The 20932-nt window shown below is 43.3% G+C and overlaps 1 protein-coding gene and 1 long non-coding RNA gene across 8 annotated transcripts in view; one reads left to right on the top strand and one right to left on the bottom strand.

The window, feature by feature from the left end:
* HECW2 (HECT, C2 and WW domain containing E3 ubiquitin protein ligase 2) overlaps positions 1-6654 on the top strand; it is a 257430-nt gene extending 250776 nt beyond the window's left edge. For 5 of the 7 annotated variants that reach the window (XM_070421739.1, XM_070421738.1, XM_070421740.1 and 2 more), the window contains one exon: positions 425-1340. In XM_070421739.1, the coding sequence (XP_070277840.1) occupies positions 425-536 (112 nt within the window). In that variant the 3' untranslated portion in view covers positions 537-1340. Of the gene's footprint in view, positions 1-424; positions 1341-1452 lie in introns of those variants that run through there. The other 2 variants (XR_011472368.1, XR_011472369.1) reach the window with 2 other exon arrangements.
* LOC139014880 (uncharacterized) lies at positions 213-20899 on the bottom strand. The gene is made up of 3 exons (XR_011472370.1): positions 19993-20899; positions 5513-5775; positions 213-3806 (listed from the first exon to the last, which is right to left on the bottom strand). It is a non-coding gene; the product is annotated as an uncharacterized lncRNA (long non-coding RNA).
* Between the last annotated feature and the right edge of the window lie 33 nt (positions 20900-20932).

Raw genomic sequence — 20932 nt, 5'->3', positions numbered from 1 at the left:
TCGATGTTTCTAACTCTCTGTCCCTCTCCCTTCCTCTCTGTAAAAAAAAAAAATCAATAAAATATATTTTTTAAAAAAAGTAATGTCAAAAGAGAAACAAAAAACCAAACTTGTCTTTGTAATTCTGAGACAATTAAACAAATAGGAATATGTATGTCAAGTGGATAAGTGGTTGTGAAAATATAAAGAAAATACACTTTTTAAATCTCCGTTTCCCCAAGAGAAATTTAATTCTGAATTTTTGCTTTCAATTCTGAATTTCAAGTCAAAATATTTTCAAAGTTTTCTCCAAAAGGAGTGTGAAAATAGACAAGAAACCAACTTGCTTGTGCACGTGTGCGCACATGTGTGCACACACACACGCACACGCCAATCTCCTTTCACCCTAAGCATTCTAAGCTCCATGTGCTTCTTCTGTTTGCAGAGCTCACACGTGTTTCAACCGCCTGGACCTCCCCCCATACCCCTCGTTCTCCATGCTGTATGAGAAGCTCCTGACAGCGGTTGAAGAGACCAGCACCTTTGGACTTGAGTGACCGGAAGCCCAGTGCCCGGCTGCGTGGGGACAGGCGGTTGGTTGGGGAAGCTGCCCTCCCAGGATGGCCCACCACGGGGAGGGCCAGAGCGGGCTTCCATCCGAGTAACGCCTTCACTTGACAAGTCTAAGCCACGTCTGGGGACTGGATCACGGTGAGGAGTCCTCCCTGAAGGATGGGGGTGAGCTTGATGCCCAGGGGACAACCCAACAGTCTTTCAATCAGCAGGTCCTGACTGCCACGCTTCTTCCCATTCGTTGCGTTCCAAGACCAAGATGAACCTGTGCGGGGACTTGGGAGAATCTTGAAACTTAACCTTGAACGTGATTCAAGCCAAACTGCAGCCCTTGACCCGATCTCCAAATTAGTGCGAGTTCAATAATGGAATAAAAACACGTGTATTTCCCAAAAGTACCTTTGTGTGAGCCCCAAGTTATCACAGAATATTCCTTTTCTTGCTTATGTGTGCCTGCATGGTGTGCACGTAGGTTTCAGCTTCCACGGGACCCAAGTGGAAATGAAACCAAGTCAACATGAGGCAACTTTAAAGATTTGCAATAAGGTGGTCTATGACGATGGATCTGCAGAGTGGTCTGTGTGTCATTATGGCTGGAGACAAACTGTTCTACAGTGAATTATTACCGACAGATTGTATGCTCTCTAATGCATGGAAACAATTTTAAATAACTAGCGATTAACTCACAACATATCAGAAAAAAGTCCACGGTGAGTTCTGTTCATTTTTTTTATAGGTTCATGATATTTATGTTCTTTGAGGTGTATATAGGAACCCACCTGTCCTACTGTTCGTGCCGCCCGATCCATTTCCATGTTCCATGCTTACTTGGGCATCATGCTAGTAGGTATCCTTTTAAGCACTGTCCAGGGAACCAAAGGGCCTTTTATTTTTCTAAAGGTACAAAAAAATTCCCCGAAATATTTTGCACTGAATGTACCAAAGTTGAAGGGACGTTACAAGATGACTGACAGCAACTCCATCACTGGGCAAGTACAACAGGAAACAGCTTGGAAATTCAGACTTCTCCACAGTGCCATGTCTACCACTACAGGACTGTGCATCTAAGTAATAATTTTTTAAGACTCACGATATGTGATAGTACGATATGCATTTATTTAAAATGCATTAGACTCTTCCATCCATCAAATACTTTACAGGATGGCATTTAATAAAGATATTTCGTACCCCACCCCCCTGCTTTTTATTTGTACAGCATCATGAAACACCGGGCTCACTGAGGGAGCCATCAGCAACACCTAAGGGGTCAGCTCTCTTTAGTAACGAGAATTCCATCTCCCTCGTCAGTGAAGACGTCACAAACGGAAACCCTCAGTACTCTGTTTCCAAGCCTGCATTTTCACCGATGCATAAATTCCTTATCAACATAAGGAAACAGGTCTTCTAGGATACCTCGGACATTGCATGACACCACTAATGTTACACTTGCTTCGTTTTCTCAGAGGGTGTCCTTCGTTTCTACTGCTTTCGGGTTTTTTCCACATCGTTGTTTATTTCTGGACGTATGGCCATAACTCATCAGAGGTTCAATGCAGCGAAGTTAAATGGTGAATAATAAAAGCGTTGGATTAACATTTGGTTTGCCAGCCTATGGTTTTACAGGCATTGCCCGACCACTTCTCTGAGCTATAAGTAGCCGTGGGATCCTCGTTGGGGGATGTTGGCGGTCTTACGCTTTGTAAAGGTCACGTGCGTGGGTTTTGTAGGTTGGTCTTAAGAGCAGGTTGCCCCCCTGTTGGGTGAGCTGCATTCACTGCTGGAGTCTCGAGAGGAAAGCCACTCAGGCTGCGTTCCTGCTCTAGAGGCAGATGCTGCCGGGCGGGGAAATGTTCCGAAATAAAGACCCCAAAGCCCGCAGGTGGGGAAGGAAGGGGTACCTGTGTCCTGTCATTGGACCAGAAACTAAGGGAAGAGAAAAACTTTTAACTGGAACAATTAGTGTGTACTTACTGACCATGAATGTAAGTATTTTTAATTTTACAAATTATTTTTACTTGTTGGTATGTTTTCATTACAAGGGAAATCATATAATATACTTCATTTAAAAAACGACATTTTTAATGGTAATGTGATGTTTCAGAGCCGGCATTCTCTAAACAGCTGAAATTGAAGGTGGCATTTCTTTCAAAAATACATTCCTAGACCACGCGAGCTTTCATTTTGGTCTGTGACACTTGGTTACCATACTCCACATTATCAGGTAAAAGAAATTTGAAGTAAAGTGTATCTCTTTAATTATTTCTAAGAAATATATTTATTTGTTAGGGCACCTAGCTGCTACTGTTCTCAGAATTGGGGATTCTCAAAGATGTACTTAGCCTATCAAAACACCATGGTTACTGACCTTTTTTTTTTCCACTAGTAAAACAAAAACTCCAATAATCACTTTGTAGAATATTAAATATCATGTCCACAGAATAATTTAGTCTTGAATATACTCTACAATTAGAAATATCCATATATTTTTTTCTTCTTGACTATGAACTGGGTAACTCGCTGTATGGCCTTGTTCCTTTAAGAAGCTCTTAAGTGATACTCATACTGCCCCGTCTTATAGCATAAAAGACAGTCACAATGCATCATGTACGTACGCGAGAATCTCTGAGATGAGAAGAGAGGCACAGTGTTGGCATTCGCCCCGTGTCAGCCACTGTGTCTGATCATGGAGCTGCAAATTCGAAATCCGCCCTTGAGAAGTTCATGGTCTAGAGGAGTAGACACCAAGGTTCAAAAAAGTCTTTTCAATAGGATTTGGTTTGTTCTACCATCAAGTGATGAGAAGAGAATGGTTTGCTCCATCTGGGAAGTCACTGAAGGCTTCATACATGGGCGCTACTGTAGCCGAGGAAGGAAGGGAGGAAGGTCACATAATGCCCTGTCTGTTGGGGCTAAAGGCATGTCATAGCGTGTTAGTACTGGGCAAGTGCTAGAGCCCATGGTACATTCATGCACAAGGGTTTGAAATGTGCATGTGGGGAGCTTAACCTGAAGGAACAACTGGAGGGTCTTCAGATTGTCCAAGAAATGCCCCAGTGAGATGTAGTCCTTTCCCGGTTCCTCTGGTCTGCACTCCAGTGTACCTCCCGTTTTCACTGTGAGAAATGCCAGTCCTGAGCCCAACCCGCTCTGGGGTCGAAACATTTTTCTTGTGCAAAAACGAATGGGTCTTGGTCAGAGAAGCGTGGTCATCATTTTCTAGCCTCTGTTGTGCTTATGACGACTTAGTAGAAATTCTGTAATAAGTGAAGGAAAAACGGTTACAATTCTAGGTTTCGCCACCAGAGATGGAGAGGCTAATGTTTCTACCAGCATGTTTCGCTTTCAGTGAATTTTGCAAGATGATTCATCTACCAAAGGCTCACTTTTTCAAACACTCTAAAATGTGACGCCCTCAGAAAAGCCCATGAAGAGATGAATACAGTACATTCCTGGAAAAAAAAAATCCCCATACGCTTAACGGTTGCATTTTACTATTGGTTATAAGAAATGAAAAACAGAATGCCCAATGTGATTGCTTTTGGTGGATTTATGTAGTATAGCAGTTGAGTTTTCTCAAATACTATTTGGAAGCAACATCATGGAAAAAAGGACTTTAATCAAAAGCCTTCTTTTATTTTAATTTTTCATTTTTAGTAAGGATGGGTCTAGAAAGCCCTGGTAGCGGAGGGGCAGTGATGTGGATGAAGAAACTACTGCAGGGTTGGGTTTTTTTTCCTCTGTTCTCACATTCATCCAATTTCTTTCTTTCTTTCTATATAAATTGTATTTAGAACGTGGCCACTTCTAACTAAGACAAACATCTTTCAATGAAGAGTCTAAAAGTCTTTCCAGTTTAAACCCCATCCAGGAAATCCCCAGGCAGGTGGAATGATGCTATGTGGTCATTAAGAGATATGTGTAAGTCTGCACAGTCAGAGCATGCAAGTGAAGGCTCATCTCCAAACCGAGTCTGAGCTGCAGGCCCTTCGTTCTCTCTGACCTGCTTTCTGATTTAGATGATGAGTGTGAACACCAGATCTCAGGCACCTTCCTCCCGTAGAATTTGAGTTTAGATCGAGACTGTCACTTCCAATTAAATTCCAATCTTTGCAAAATCCATTAACTGTGCAGTTCGATTGTGCTTTCCAGGTAGGTGTGTTTGTCTAACACGGAAGCAGAGGGCTCCCGGAGACAGTAAAGCTTTCTCATTTCTAAATGGTGGCGTAAAGCCAACCAACTGCTCCCTGCTGGGTGATCAAAAACGAAAAAGCAAAAAAGACGTGCCCTGCCCGCCAGGAACATAATGCTAATTACTGACAACAGCCCAGACAGGGTGGTCACTGCATTCCGGGAGGGGAGCGTGTGGGACTAGCAGTTGTTAAGGGAGGACTGTAACGGGGAAACTGAAACAAGGGAGGGAGGATCCTGTAGGGCTTGCTGGTGGGGTTGGAGCAAACATTGAGTCTGGTTTCTGACTTTGGGAAAAGCGTGCCCTGGTGCCTAATGAGGGCGCTGCTCGCTAAACCCCCTTTTGGGAATAGCCCGTTTTCCAAGTTCAGCGGGTAGATGACATTTTGGGATTGCGAAACAGAATGTAGCCCCCACTATTAGAGCCAGCCAGAGCTTCCATCAGAGGAGTCAGTAATTTAGTATTAAATCCCATTGTGGATATTTTTAAACTTAAGAAGCATTGTACTACTATTGAACTTGGTACATGAAATAGAGGAAAGGGTGTTGCTTGGCTTATTCCACGGAATGTGTTTTCCAGTAGATGTTCTTTGGCGATCGAAGAGCTTTTGAGACATTTTCATGGTTTCTAGTGGTGACTTCAATGTCCTCTGTTAGTCTAGAAGGCGAAAACCTAAGAACTGGGCTCCTGAATTTCAAATGGAGACCTAGTCAGTGTTTCCAACTTTTCAGGAAGTGAATCAAGACTGAAAAGACATTTGCTTAGACTTACGATGCGGAGTAGTTGGCTTTCATGATGGGCAGGTCAGCAGCATGGGCAGGCCCCGATTCCCGGGGAACACAGGAACACTACATTCATGTGCGTGGCTTTTACTTCTGGTCGCCTTGGGCAGGCGATGTCTTTCTATCTGATTTTTCTTTCAAGATATTACAACCCTGAGGCATGTTGATCTGTATGTTGTGTGATTCAAACTGAATCGGCTGTTACTGATGCCAATGAGGAATCATCAGTAAACTTCTGGTTACTATCACCTTCTGCAAAATAAAAAAAGGGGTGTGTGGGTGGTGGTGAATAACATTCAAGAAATACCTTGGAAGGATTAACTAAGAACCGAATGTTCTTTTAGGACCTTAATGCTCTAAAAGATGTTATTACAACCTATTTATGTTTCTTTACATGCTATCATAGGTAAAATTTGAGGCTGTTAATATTTGGAACGTACATAAGATTACATGTTTTTACAATAGGGATGCAGGCATTCCAAAGTAAATGAAAATACATGCATCTCTCTTGCCTCTTACTGAAAGTATTAATCGAATTTTATAATAATGCTTACTTTTTAATATGAAGGCTCTGCAAAAAAACATATTTATTTCTAAGATTTCAGTAGAGCCCAGGTAATGTATTTTTTTAAAGCCTTGCCATTTCCTTTCACCACCTCCACCTACTGTGTCTATCACACCACGTATCACAGGTAATTGCTATGTTTCTATTTTGTTGAGTTGATTTAGAATTCATACCTAGTCGATGTGACTTTTCATAGAGAATAATAACAGGAGGTATTTGCTATTGGCATTAAGATTATACAGCTCTCATTTCACCTTATATTTAAAGTTCATCTTTTATTCTTTTTCAAAGAAAACAATGCGGATTGTTGACATCCTAGAAGTGATTCACGGGTGGTATTAAGTGGAGCCTGGAACTCTGACATGTAGACTCCTTGTTTGTTTTCTGCAAAGTCTGTGTTCTTATCCTCATCTGACCCCCTGGCTTTTGTGTTGTATTTTTTTATGATTCTGAAATGCTTTGAAGGAAAGATATTTTAATGTGTACAATTTATTTTATTTTCATACTGATCTCTATTTTGTTTAAAACCATGTTGCATCATGAAATCACTTAATCCAAAATAAATCTTCTTTAAAAAAATAGATTATGACTTTTCTGTGATACATTTGGGAAGGAACGACTCGAGGGAAGAAAACGAAGTAGGGATAAAGGTCTCATGGGATTAGGGTGCAGCTTTGTGGATACAGGATGTTTTCTTTTCATGATATTTATAATTAGGAATCTATTTTTTATTCTTAAAGTGACATTTTGCTATTTTATAGGCTATCAATGAATGCTGAGGAAATGAGTTGACATAAATATAATCTCATTTCTCACATGGACTGAGACTATTTGTTAAGCCATCTTGGTTGAATGTTTATTTCATAAACACATAAGCCCACCGTCACAACCTCCAACACCAATCTAATGCAGGTGTCACACACGTAGGGGATCCAAGTAGGTATTTAATGAGTAAAACCAGCTGAGTGTAAGCAACAGAGAGGGGTGAGGTTCACCTAAGGGGGGCATCCTAATCTGCTTAGGCAGATTCCAGTCACATGAGATTCAGATCCTCTCTGGAAAGAGAAACCGAGAAATCTAAAATTTTGTGATTTTTTCTTTTAGATCTTTTTAATACTGGTTGGATTAAAGCAAATATGTCTATAGGTTAAATTTCCCTTGTGGGTCCATCAGTTTGAAACCCTTGAGTTAATCAATACATTATCTTGTATATTGGATTGGTAGTATGAATAATTGACCAAATCAATAAAACATGATGAAGACATGGCAGTTTGTATGAAGAGATTGGGAAAGGCAAATATATATAATGAGGGTAGAGAATTATGAAGGATGTACTTGAAAAATGATCTGTGCTGACCATAATCTTTCTGAAAACCAACTAGTGTTAACTCATGTGACCCACACTGGGGATCAAGCCCACAACCTGGGTATATGCCCTGACCAGGAATCGAACCGTGACCTCCTGGTTCATAGGTTGACTCTCAACCACTGAGCCACACTGGCCAGGCCCCAGAGAGTCTTTCTTGGTGTTTTTTATTTCATCTTTTTTAACTAGAAAGCTTTTAACCTTTTTATCAAGAAATGGAAAATATGTTTTCTTCATGCTTCCTTCTTTCCTTTATCAAAAATGTTTACCTACTAATGGCTTTTTTTCTTTCTAAATAGATACTTCTTTCTAACTAGATACTGGGTTGACTAGTGTTCCATTTGTCAACCAAAGAGCTGATGTTTACATTGATAGAAATAAATTTCACACATTTTATTTGCCACAATATTACAGGTACTTGCAAAAAAAAATTTAGTCACTAATTGTTTATTTAGAAAGAAAAAGAAAGCGATTTTCCAAAGCATAAATCATTGGAACAATATACATATTTCTTTGACAATTGATCATAATGTTATGAAATACTACCCCTTGCTATACACACACAACTCTTGGGTACTGTAGTATTTCATGTCTAGTTGGTATGCGATTGGCATTGGAAAATGGACCCCGAATCCAAATTCTTGTCATGCCATTGCCAACACACCTCTCTCCCTGCCTCCACCCCCAAATTAAATTCCTGAGCTCAAGGTGAAGTGAAGTCCTGCCTTTTGTTCCTATGCGGCTTCTGCCCCAAAGTCCCAGGCAATCTCCTTTGAATAAGATTAAACCATCTGAAGGACATCCTTTGTAGTGAGTAGAGTCAGTTCTAAAGAGACCAGACAAGGTCAGGAGACTTCCTACCGGGTCCTCCGTAAACCACACTCACAGCTTGATCCTTTGTATCTTACTTAGAGCGAAAGGCAAGTTCCAAGAAGAGAAAACCAATCAATAAAAAGAAGAGAAGGTGCTGATATATGAATCTGGACATATAATGTATATACCTGGTCCAGGTTGCCCACTCCATGACTTCTCAGGGCAGAGGAGTACTACTCACGGGGCCAGAGAGATGGGATAACCCCGAATCTACACGGTCAGACCTGACTGAGGTTGGGCAGCTCCCCTCACCTTCCAGCCTTGTGGCCTGGAAATGCAAGAGAAATCTCAAGTGACAAAGTCCCCAAAGAGGGCAAGATCCAAGTCTGGGTTCCTGAACAGACCAGTCCAGACCAGCATTTCTTTTTGGGAATGGAGGCCGGGAGAGTGGACAGGAACTGTGCATTTCCCTGGGACGGGGGAGGCCAATTCTATTCTTTTGAGTGATTGACTTCCCAGAACAAAACAACAAAAACTATTTCAACTGTTGGCTAAAGAACCATTCGCTAATTAGGGATGATTTGCTATTACTCCATTTTTAATTAGGAAACCATGTCAACATTTCTTCAACGTTGCCTTCCATCACCCATAGTGATAAAGCACCCCCCAAGTAGGGAAGTGCAGATTGAAGCCACCCTACTGATACAACGTCACTTACAGGCTTCATTTAGTTTAAGCAAAACTCTCATATATCGTCAAACCTGGTTTTCATTTGAAAATAAGGATTTTCCCTATTAGCTTTAATAACGGCTGGTTCCCCACTTCCGCAAATAGCAAAGAAAGTTGCTGATCCAGGAAGATAGCACTTCGATTTTTGCCTGTTCCTTGGCCAGACGCTGTGTGCCCTGGGCGTGCACTCATTGGTTTGAGAAGCAATGTCTGTAACACCAGCGTCTCTTCCTCCTGCAACACTACTGATAATTTGGAGTGAAAATGTTTGGGTTTGTTTCCTCTCATCTGTAATTAACCTGTCTGTTATAACACTCATAACAATGTTTAGGGAGGAATGAAGATAACAGGCTATCTGAATCTTGGAAGCAAGCAAGAGTGCCAGTAGCTCAGTGGCTGGAGTATATAGCCAGAGCTTTTCTAACCGGTCACACGGTTTGGGTGTGGTGGTGACTGCACACATACATGCTAGTAAATTAATGTTTCCCAGCTGACTTTTACCTGTCCTGAGCTAAGGCCCTCAGTTAAGATATAAAATCATATTTTAAAAATTAGCCCTGCTCCTTGGAGAAATGATTGATTCCAGGAAATATGCAAGATGAGCCTGAAACACCTTGTACCAGAAAGTAATAAAGTACTTCCTTGAGAAAAAAAAAAAGGCTCCAATAATGGAAATATGACAAAGGAGCCAAGTGAGAGAGTTCCAATGGCCAAAGCTGGAACAATTTGAGCAACAAAATGAATGAAGTAGTATTGGATTATAAGACAAGATATACAATGAATATTCATAAGTCCAGAGGATAAATAAGTTATTGAATAATTAACAAATGAAGAAGAGAAATCTATCATGCAGAGGAATTCCACATAACCTAAGCAGATGCTCCACGCTTAAATGCGAGATGCTCATAGTGACTTCCTTCCACAGACTCCAGCATGGAGTAGGGGGAGGGCATGGAAAAGAGTAACTTCACAGGGAAGAAACCCGGCAACCACTCCATCTGCCAGGTGATCAAGGTCAATACCAACAGTTACAAGTCACGTGGATGGTATGTTCCCTTGCTACGATGCGATAAAAAAGGCACTTCATCCCTGTGGTCTTCCTCCCGAAACCTATAACCCTGGTCCAGCCATAAGAAAAACATCAACTTCGAATACACAGGCATCTAACAGGGGTAATTCCTTTCTCATGCACAGTTCCTGACCATCGTCTTTGGGAAGCCACTAGCTCTAAGCCTGTTTTTAGGGGAAAGCTGACTGACCTCCCCCAGCCCAGAAGTAACGCAGCCCTCCCTACATCACATTATCAGGTCATTTCCTCAGACCCCTTTGGGATCTCTTCTGGGAATGATTCACTGGTTTGTCCGTCCGTCCATCCATCCATCCATCGGTCCATCTATCCATTCATCCGATCAACACATACTGAGTTGCTACTTTGTGCCAGGCACCACGGGAGGTGCTGGGGAAACGCTGAAGGAAGCAGTCCTGGTTGCCGTCCTTGCGCAGTTTACAGTCTCATGAGAAAGATGGGCAGTAAACAAATAAATCCTTAATTATTAACTGTGATAAAAAGGGCCGTGAAGAGCAGGGAGCAGCGACGGGGAGCTCCTCAGAGAGAGGGTGCAACATTTAAGGTGAGAACCGAGGGCGGAAGAGTGGCCAGCCCCTGGGAGATCAGAGGGAAGGCCCTGCAGCATCCTGTCATTGAAGTCTCATAACATCCCAAATAATTACAGAGCAAGCACAAAAGACTTAATCACACCAGAGAGAATCTTCTCACAGGGAAGCACTTGCTGTGACTCCTATTCTGCTTCTTCGGAGTTTTCTGCACACTTCCTGTTCCTTAGGCCTTAGACCCCCAGTCAGGCTGCTGTCCACCACCAAAACACAAGCTTGTTTGCCCGATGAGTTATGCAGATGGGCCACCAAGGGGGATTTTAAGAGATGGGGACAGGATGTAGGGCAGTATCCTGAGAAGGACCTGGGATTTGTTGTCTGAGTTCAAACTCTGTCTCCACCTCTTGCTTGTATAACCTCAAGCAGGTCACTCAAATTTTCTGAGCCCGAGTTCCCTCATCTGAGCCCTGGGAACAAAGATGCCTACCTCAAGGTGGCGATTCAAGAATTAAGTGAAATGATGTATACCCAGCAGCTCCAACTTTAAAAAATAGGTATGCTCCTTTTTCTGAAATGCCTCCCTGTCACCCTGGCTATTGGTTGGGAATTCTTAGTTCTGTGCCAAATCTTATTACCTTAGGTGGTAAATCGTGATCGATTTTCCTAATTCCCCACCCAAAACTGCCTCAGCCAACCCAGGGCAGCAGGAGGGAGTGCACACAGCCCAACCAGCTGGAGAGATGCGAACACTGAGGTTTTGGGTGATGTTGGGGCTCCTAGAGCTGCAAGCGGCTGCAGGTAAGGTAGCCAGGGGGCGTGGTGTGGCTGCCATCGGCCCTTTGGGTCCTCCTGGAAAATCACCTCCTCCTTTCTTCCCCGTTGTCCGGGGCTGCTCTATCATAGTGTTTCCTGCAGTTTTTCAGAAAAAGGGGTGGGGATGGGAGAGGAGAGAGCAGGTCTGAATGGTCTGAACAGTCCCCTCCCCTAAGCGTAGGTTGCCCAGGAAGGCCTACAATCTTCAGTTCTAGACGGAGCCCTGGTCTCAGTCTGGACAGTCACTCTCAGAGCCTCTTTCTCGTTTGTAAAATGAAGTCGTTCTAGCCTTGCTTACAGTAACCTCCGGATTGTCGAGGCTCAGATAAAATATCGCGTGTGAAAGCACTCACGATATCAGCTCCAAAGGCCGTGCAGACTTCAGGGGCTCTTAATACTGGGACATCCTGGGCCACATGCAGCATGCATGGCTGGCCTGCAGCGTTTCAGAGCTGCTCATTACTGAGCTATTAGAAGGGGATTTTTTAGGTCAACGAGTAACAAGTGTCTCAAAGGTATTGCCTATTTTTACTTTGAAAGAACAACCTAAGATCCCCAGAGGTAGGCTTAATAGCGAGAAGAACTCAAGGCCTGGACACTTAAGAGATCATTGCAAACTGCACAAAAGGAGCCTATTTTGATAAACTGCATAATATATTTAGGCAAATATACATGTGCTGTTGGCCTGTGTTCAACTGAGCAAGGCTCACTGAAGTAATGGAAACTGATCAGATCTTCGGTCTGCCACTTCCTGTTCTCAGCAAGTAGAGAGAAAGACAAACACCCAGGGTGAGAGACAGGAAGACAGAGAGACAAGTGATTTGTTTATGCAGATTCTCTCAAGTCACCAAGATAGTCATCTGCAAAGTGTTCAAAAACCTCAAATTTAAAAAGATGCACCCCAGTTTAGGCCTGTGAGAAATAGGCTATCTTTGCTCACTCAATGTACCCGTTTTTCGATTTTGCAACTTGTTCTCCAGGTGGGGTGTACTGATGTAGGCTTCCCTGTTGACTTCAACTCCAAGCAAACCTTTCTTCTGAGAGGCTCACTGTGGGAATATCAGAATCCAGATCCAAGAACCCCTGCACTCAGACCTGGACCATCAAAGAGCAGGCGAGGAGAAAGCAATGGGTCGCTTCCCTCTTATCTTTTCTTTAAATTATTTCAAGACACGGCTTCAAAGAACCCTTAATCTGAGGTAGTATTTCAATCCCAGAAGATGCTTTATCTAGTCAAAATTAATTTAGGTCCCTAATAATCCGAGTTAACATGCAATGGGAAGATCTGAAGAGCCTAAGGAGCCCACATATTTTCCCCTTTGAAGTCTAGCTAGAAAGGGACCAGAATAAAAATATTGTAAGATATGTTTGCGAAATTATAGAAGGCAGAACCATTCCAGGCCCGATGAGCTCAAAGAGAAAAGCATTCTATGTTATAGGTTGCATTAAATAATAACCAAAAAGTAGCCTATGAGGAGTCAGTTCCAAAACCCTTTCTGGAGAATGTGGTTCATTTGAAATCGAGTGTGCTTTTCATGCCTTCGGTAAGCACTCCATAAAACAAGATACTCTCCAATGTGTTAGAACAGTTCTGTTTTGATTGGCGCGGGAAGGCTGCAGTCAGTTGAGCGGATTTATAATGAACTAAGCATATGGCATGGCATCATCCGTCATTCTCCTCAGAACCTCTTGCCTGCTTTATGGAAATTGCATAACCGGAAAGTAACACATGAAAACCTTACACTCTGCTGGGTGGAAGTTAGATCATGATTTCAAAATGTAGGTGAAAGTTGATAGCTAGAGGAGGTGGCCAACATATTTTTCTCCTTCTTTCAATAAGCTAACCACTTTAATTTATTGGTGCAGTTATTTTATTTTTTTATATAGCAGATAAAGGAAAGGGTAAATTTATTTTTGCCTTTGCTTTCCTTTAATTAGCCACGGTTTATTTGTGGAATTTCAGGAAAGCTGATGTTAAAAGAGGCAAGATGGATAACTACAGAAGTGAACGAAGAGACCAGTTTTGGGGAGGGTGAGAGTTATGAAGTTGTAAGCAATGAAGCATCACTGGATGACTGAAGCCCCAAAGGGAGGTATTTAAAGGATCTTGTTTGAGTAGCTCATAGAGTAGAGACCCGGGCTGGAGAGCCAGGACCAGGACAAGATAACCAGGAACGAGATCCAAAGTCCCATCAATGACTATTCGGTGAAGGTGCCACTGTTGCCAGAATACAAGTTTCTAAGTGCAATTAGTCCTGCTGACAGCGTGAGAGTGGACAAAGGCGGTGTCACTAGAACCACTGCTCCCAGGGCCATAGCTCCCTGACACTTTGGCTGCTGTCAGAGAGTTGAGTGCTCCTGGCCCCAGGCCCACTTGTTCCAGATTCCATGGCTCAAGTGCATACAGACGGTTGATAGAACTTAAGGTGACTGCTCCTGCCCTAGCTGCAAAGGAGGCTGGGGACGTGAATATTTGTCAGCTTCACTTCCATAGACTCAAAAGGCGAGCACGTCTCTAAACGCCGGAGGGGTTAAGATACTAGGTGGTCATAAAGTGACAAATGTCCCCAAAAGGAAAAGAGCAAACTGGTCATGATGATTAGAAAAAATAGCTCTTAATCTCTCGCAATTTTTACCTTCAAAAATCAGTAAGGACCTCTGAGAATGTTTATTTATGTAGGTTATATCTACCAAGTTTTAAAGAAGAAAATTTTAAAATATTAATTTATTTAAAATAACAGCTACATGTTAACAACACTGCGTGTTAACATCAATAACACATTTTATGAAAAATACCTATATTGTCCAAAACAAATAATGATAAGGGTGGTATTGTTTTATATTATTGTGATCTCTCTGATTTCTGCCTTAATAGGAAGCATTTGGATTGTTATAGCTGCTTCTACATTCATCTGTTGTAATATGACACATTCTGCAGTCTCTGGAAAACTGAATCATACACTTGTGGGAGATTAAGAGAGAAAAGGGTAAATATGAAAATTCTTATGAGAAATATTTCGACCTTGGGGACTCTCTACAAAGGTGTTGGGGTCTCCCTAACACAGTAGGGGAATTGCTAGATGAGAGATTTACTTCGTGATTGGAATTAAATGATAGATATTATATTGACACACAATTCCTTGGATCACTTTCTGCATTCCTGTCACATCTATTTTTAGCCAAGGCGTGGACATTTTGCTCAGAGGTTGACAGGACTGAGCCTGCATCAAATTACTAATATAATGGTATTTTTGAATAGATTGCAAAAATAATAGCTGGACGGTATTTCAGTTACTTTATGGAGTCTATCCTTTCTTTTGATCTTAAAAATCATTTCCAGCTCTAATTTATGATCCTAGGGTTCCCTGAATTTGAATTTTTAAAGCAACGACAGATTCATTCATTTTTTTAAGCCACCTTTTATTTTGGAACAGTTTTAGATTTATAGAATTATTGCAAAGACAATACATAAGGTACCCACAACCAGTTTCCTTGTTAGTATCTTACATTAATAGGGCACATTTGTTATAATTAATGAACTGATAGTAACTCATTAACTAACGTTTATACTTTATTTATTCAGATTTTCTTAGTTCTTGTTTAATGTCTTCTTTTTTTTTTTTCTGTTCCAGGATCCCATCCAGGATCCAGCATGGCATTTAGTCATTCCATCGCCTTAGGCTCCACTTGACTGTGACAGTCCCCTTGTTTTATAACCTTCCCAGTTTTGAGGTCAAGTCAAGTATTTTGTAGTATGTCCTTCCATGGGTATTTTTCTGATGTTTTTCTAATGGTTGAACTGGGGTTATGGGTTTGGGGGAGGAAGACCACAGAGGCAAAGGGCCATTCTCATTGCATCGTATTAAGGGCATGGTCAAAATGACTTGTGAGTATTGCTGTTAACCTTGATCACCTGGCTTGAGGGACAGTTTGTCAGATTACTTCACTGCACAGTTACTCTTTTTTCTCTCACTCCCCATACTGTGCTCTTTAGTGAAAAAAGTCACTATGCCCAGCTCACACTTTAAGGAGTAGGGAGTTATGCTCCTCCAACTTGAGGGTAGAGAATCTACATAAATTATTCATAATTCTTCTACATGGGAGGTTGCCTATTCTTTCCCCTGTCTTTATTCAATCATTTACTTGTATCAGTATGTACTCATGCATATTTATTTTATACTGTGGGTCATAATCCAATAGCATTTTGTGTATGTGTTGGGTTGCTCAAATTGTCCCAGCTTTGCCATTGGGAGCTCTTTCAGTGGCTCCTGGGTCCCTCTGACATACTCCCATCACTATGTAGGGATTTGGTTGACTTGTTTGTTTGAACTTCCTTCTTTCTGGCACTGCACAATGTTCCAGGCCTTTCTGTATGTTTCCTGCCCCAGCTCTGGAAGCATTGATTTCTCCAAGGAGCTTTGGTTCCTTTTATTGGAGAATGAATGGTCTTAGAAACGAAGACCTGAGTGGCCGGTGTGCTTATTGCTCCTAGGGTGTCATTGCTTCTACATGCTCTCTGCTGACAGAGCAAGGAGATATTTGTGAATATTTACCCATGCACACACATCTATCTATAAATAGTTCTATGTGTAAACATCCATATCTATATGAAGCTAAGCATTAGGTCATACCAATGTCTCTAACTCTAATCCATGGCCACATGGATCATTCTAGGCGCCTCCTCTTGCATTTGTTATGTATTTGTAGAGTTGCTTTAACAATGAAGACATTTTGGAATGGGAGGTGTGAGAGAAAACAAAGGGATAAAAAGAGCAGGGGCACCAGGGACTAAGGTGAATTGAACATTCAAGAGCCTGTGCTCTGTGAGTGGCCACAGTTATTAAATGCCCAGAGGAAAAGGCCATGCAGTAGAGTTAGTTTGCCTCTTGGCTTCACTGGTTACAGCTGCACTGTGACTTAGGTTTCTGTGGGCAAGTATATTACGTCCATGTCCCTTAGTTTGTTTGTTTTTTATCTTTGAAGGAGGAAACTCTAGCACTTTACTCACAGGAGGGTGAGGATTCAACGAGTTAACAAACAGCACATTTAGAACGGTGCCAGGCTCAGGATTTGTCATGAGCTATTGGTACTTTGTTCCCTGAGGGATAAAGCTATTATTATTTCAGTTTTACAGATGAAACAGCAGGCATGGGAGTATTATAATCTGTTCAAGGTCTCACAGCTAGTAATTTTCAGACCCCCTCTCTCATAATCTGTGCCCTTTAAAGGGTTTCTGAACAGCTCTAAATATTTTTATAAAAATGAAGCTATGAAATGCTACTCTATAAATCTACAGGGAAGGTTAACTACTGAAAAGAAGCCTGGAAAACACTTGGAATGTTCTCAAGGTCAGGAATATTGCGCTACTCGTTAATAGGAGCCTTTTCCACATGATCAGCACGTTAATGCCAGGAAAGGGCTCACGGAGGGGAGACTGGCCTTCTCAACGCTCTGCTGTCACCTTAAGCCAGTCGAGGCAAAGCGCACTCCCAACAAGAAAATGGTAGGGGTTAAAGGCCAGCCCGGCCTTATCTGTGCCTATGGCTGCCTGATGCAAGAAGACTCACATCGTGCGGGATTCCTGAAAGCTTTACTATTTCTTACCTGCTGTGTGCTCTGGGGAATGTGACACCAGGTCATGATTCCTGGGATATGCTCTTGGCAGAGGAAGTACCTCAGGAAAGTGAAAAGGGAGGGCATTTGTTGGGGAGAACTAATAGACGTTTATCTACTAAAGTAAAATAAATGACGGTTTTACACCCTATATTTATGTCCTTGCTCCACTCGATAATCTACTTCCCTTTAAACACTGGCGAGTCTCACTTCTTCAGCTACCACAGGCCTGGCCGTCAGCATTTGTTGACCTTACAGCTGCCTGGTGAACCCGGGTGCCTTCACCAGGTGGATTCTGAAAGGGAAAGCAGCTTGCTTCTTCTCTCCTTTTCTGACCAGCATGTCAGCTTTATTTTTTCCCCCAGTCACCTCTCTTAGCATCCATCATATGATCCGAGGGAATCGTAAGTATCTTCTAAAGTCATTCGAAAAATATGCACGCGGGACCTTACTCCATCACAAGCATCTTGCTGGTCACAAGGTGCAGGAGCAAGCCAGGTATAGGCAGTCCTGCCCAGGAAGCCTGCAGGCACTGGGAAAGGACAGCAGCTGGACAGACCGAGGGCATATTCTTGCGGGGCAGGCGCAGTGCTCTGTATGTACCAGCGCAGCTTCGTCTCACAGAAGTAGCTGCTATGACTCTCCTTTTTTTGCAGATGAGGAAACTGAGGATTGCCCAAAGCCATACAACTACAAATGGGCAGAGCTGGGCCGTGAATGCAGGTCTGCTGAATGCCACACACGTAACCACACAGGCATCCTCTCTCTCTCTCTCACACACACACACACACACACACATAACTCTCACCTCAGAGCTGGTGTGTTTGTGGATGGAAGATATCAGTTCTGTAGCTTGTACAGAATATTTTGATTTGCAAATAGAAAGAATTCTCTGAAGTACAACCTTAACCAAATTGTTGTAGACAGCTGGGTCGAGGACAGCTGCGACAGAAAAATGTGGCCGGATGCTCTGGGGGTGGCTGGGACAGGTGTGCAGTGAGGTGGCTCCAAGGAGAGGAAGTGGTGATGGGCCAAGGTAACAGTGACTGACAGATTAGATCACCCAGACCCCAAACCATGGTGGAAGCAGGCCTTAAGCACTCCAGGACACACTATCTGTATCAGGTTATGCAAATGCAATTAGGACATAAAAATCTATTTCTTTGCCCATATCATTCAAGTGATTATTCAAATAAATTAAAAATCTTTTTTTTTCTCACCCCTGAAGTATGTCTGACATAATGAGGTGGAATTTCCTTTAGGGTTAAGAATCGAGACCTGAATTCTTGTTCGGATATGCACCCACTGGCTCAGTGGTGTGAACTTTGCAAGTCCCTTAACCTCTCCCACTCTACATTTGCTCCTTTCTGAAACAAGGGAGTTGGGCTAGCGACCCCTGAGGACTTTTGAAGTTCCAAACGGCTCCGGTGATATGGTTTATTGAGAACCTGCACTGTGTCTAGTTCTGCATTAAGTGATTTTGAGGTTTAGAAGCAGTTAAGAGGCACATCTGTAGCCCTTTGGGTCTGTGCTGCCCAGTGCAGTAGCTACCAACCACCGGTGGCTATGGAGCACTTGAAATGTGGTGATTGTGACTGAACTACAACTTCATTTCATTTTAATTAAACTTAAATTAAGAAACGGGTCCTGTATTCATTTACTGAAAACATTTATGTTTGAAACAATGTAGGGATATGAATCTTTTTTCAATGGTAAATTTTGTGCAGTCTAAATACAGATCAAGTGTTTTCGATGAAAACTTAGCATCTAAATTGGGATGTGCTGTAAATGTAAAGTACCCCACGTTTAGGACAATATTAAAAAAGGATGAAAATATCTTATTAACAACTTTCATATTGATTACACATTGAAATGACAATATTTTGGATACACTGGCTTACATAAAATATATTAAAATTAACTCATTCTGCATTTGCTTTTTTAATGTGACTATGTTATATGCCTTTGGCATGGCTAGGAATCATTTTGGGTAAGTGAGGCAGGATGGAGGGACATGTTGAGTCCTGAATCTTCCTCAAGGCCACAGATGGTACAGTCTGCTCCTCAGCACCAGGGATTCCCTGGTACTTAACTAACCACAGTGCCTGAGTCCAAGCCAGCGCAGGCGGGTGTCCTTGGGACAGTGTGCTGAAGCCGCACGGGCACATCTGACACCATGTACAAGGGTTAACAACCTACTTAGGGGCATGAATAGATCAGCACAAGGGTAGGGCCTGCACCTATGAACTTAGGACAGCGGTTCTCAACCTGTGGGTCGCGACCGCTTTGGGGGTTGAACGACCCTTTCACAGGGGTCGCCTAAGACCATCGGAAAACACATATTGAATATATGATTACATATTGTTTTTGTGATTCATCACTATGCTTTCATCATGTTCAATTTGTAACAGTGAAAATACATCCTGCATATCAGATATTTACATGACGATTCATAACAGTAGCAAAATTACAGTTATGAAGTAGCAACAAAAATAATTTTATGGTTGGGGGTCACCACAACATGAGGAACTGTATTAAAGGGTCGCGGCATTAGGAAGGTTGAGAACCACTGACATAGGGCAAAGAGGTGACCGGGCTAGGAGTACGGAGTGAACAACAGCAAAAGCCCCCCAGGAGGCTGGCTGGTGGAGTGGAGGGCTTGTGGCCACAGGAAGGGGTGGTTGGTTTACCGCAGGGATGGAAAGATGCGAGGTGACCTGGGCCGACTGAGAGGAGACTAAGGGCTGGCGACTCCTCAGACGCTGGGATTGAGGAGGCCCATAGATAAACCACACAGAACAGAAATCGCGACCAGACACCTGTGTCTGTAGCTACCAGGTGATCCCCAGAGGTTGCTTCCCGGTGCTGGTGCTGAGACCTCTGGGATGTCACCCACGTGTTTGCAAAAAGAGATGGGAACAGTCCCACTGGTTTGGGGACTTGAGGGTAACGGTACCTGAAAAGTCCATGTCAGCGTGCGACTTCGTTGTTGTTTCCATCCTAACTTTAGGCTTCTCTTGTCCCTCCAATAGTTAGCAACCATGAACTGGATAGACGGAAGCAATATTCCCAGGTGACGAGGCGTAGTTAGGGACTGGACACGTTAAAACTGGAACGAGTCAGTTCAGTGGAAACTGGCAGACCTCTCTGAGTGGCACTGAGGCCTTTCATGCATTTGTCTTGGGGAGAATGCAGCATGGAGGAGCACAGGGATACGGGGAGTTCGCTGGGCTTCCTGGCACAGGGCAGGGAAAGCGGAAACCTCCTCTCTCATGGTGAGTGTGGAAGGCTTTAGAAGGAGAGTGAGCCAATATATTTCCCCCCAATATGTTTTCCCAATAATCCCCTATAATCATCGTAAATATCTGCAACCAATCCTACATGACAGGGAACGAGACAAAAGCGCACTGTGTCCTGCACAGAGCTTTCAACCTCTGCATTCTCTGCAAGAGGTCGCAGAGCCCGGGTCCTGCGCCGCGGGCTGCCGTTGTTTCAGGCAGCGCCCCTTCTGTCCGTCCGCAACACTCGCAATTCACCCGATCGGGACTTGGCGCACCCGCCGCAGCCAGGCCTGGGAGGTGAGGGCGCTGGAGCCACGGGGATGCTCGCCACGTCGCAGCAACTGCGCTCCGCACTTCCGCGCGGGTTCTGGTCACGAGGGTCCGAACACGGGCCTCCGGTAGGGACCGAGGTTGGATGAGTGGGAAGCCGTGACGCTCCTGCGGCTTCTTCCCTCTCCCAACCTGCAGACACTCCCACCTCGTGGGCCGCCCCCTCTGAAGGCTGGAGGGGTGCCGCCAGGGAGAGCCACGGCCCGGCCCGCGGGCCCGCAGCGCCCGATCACGCCTCCCAGGTAGCGCGGACCTCTGCGCCCCACCTGCCCCGCGGCCCCGCCC

The sequence above is a fragment of the Myotis yumanensis genome, unplaced genomic scaffold, assembly GCF_028538775.1.
Source record: "Myotis yumanensis isolate MYYU_CA2020_CCGP unplaced genomic scaffold, mMyoYum1.0.hap1 SCAF_8, whole genome shotgun sequence".
NCBI classification, from domain to species: domain Eukaryota; kingdom Metazoa; phylum Chordata; class Mammalia; order Chiroptera; family Vespertilionidae; genus Myotis; species Myotis yumanensis.
This window is presented reverse-complemented; position numbering and strand designations above follow the sequence as displayed.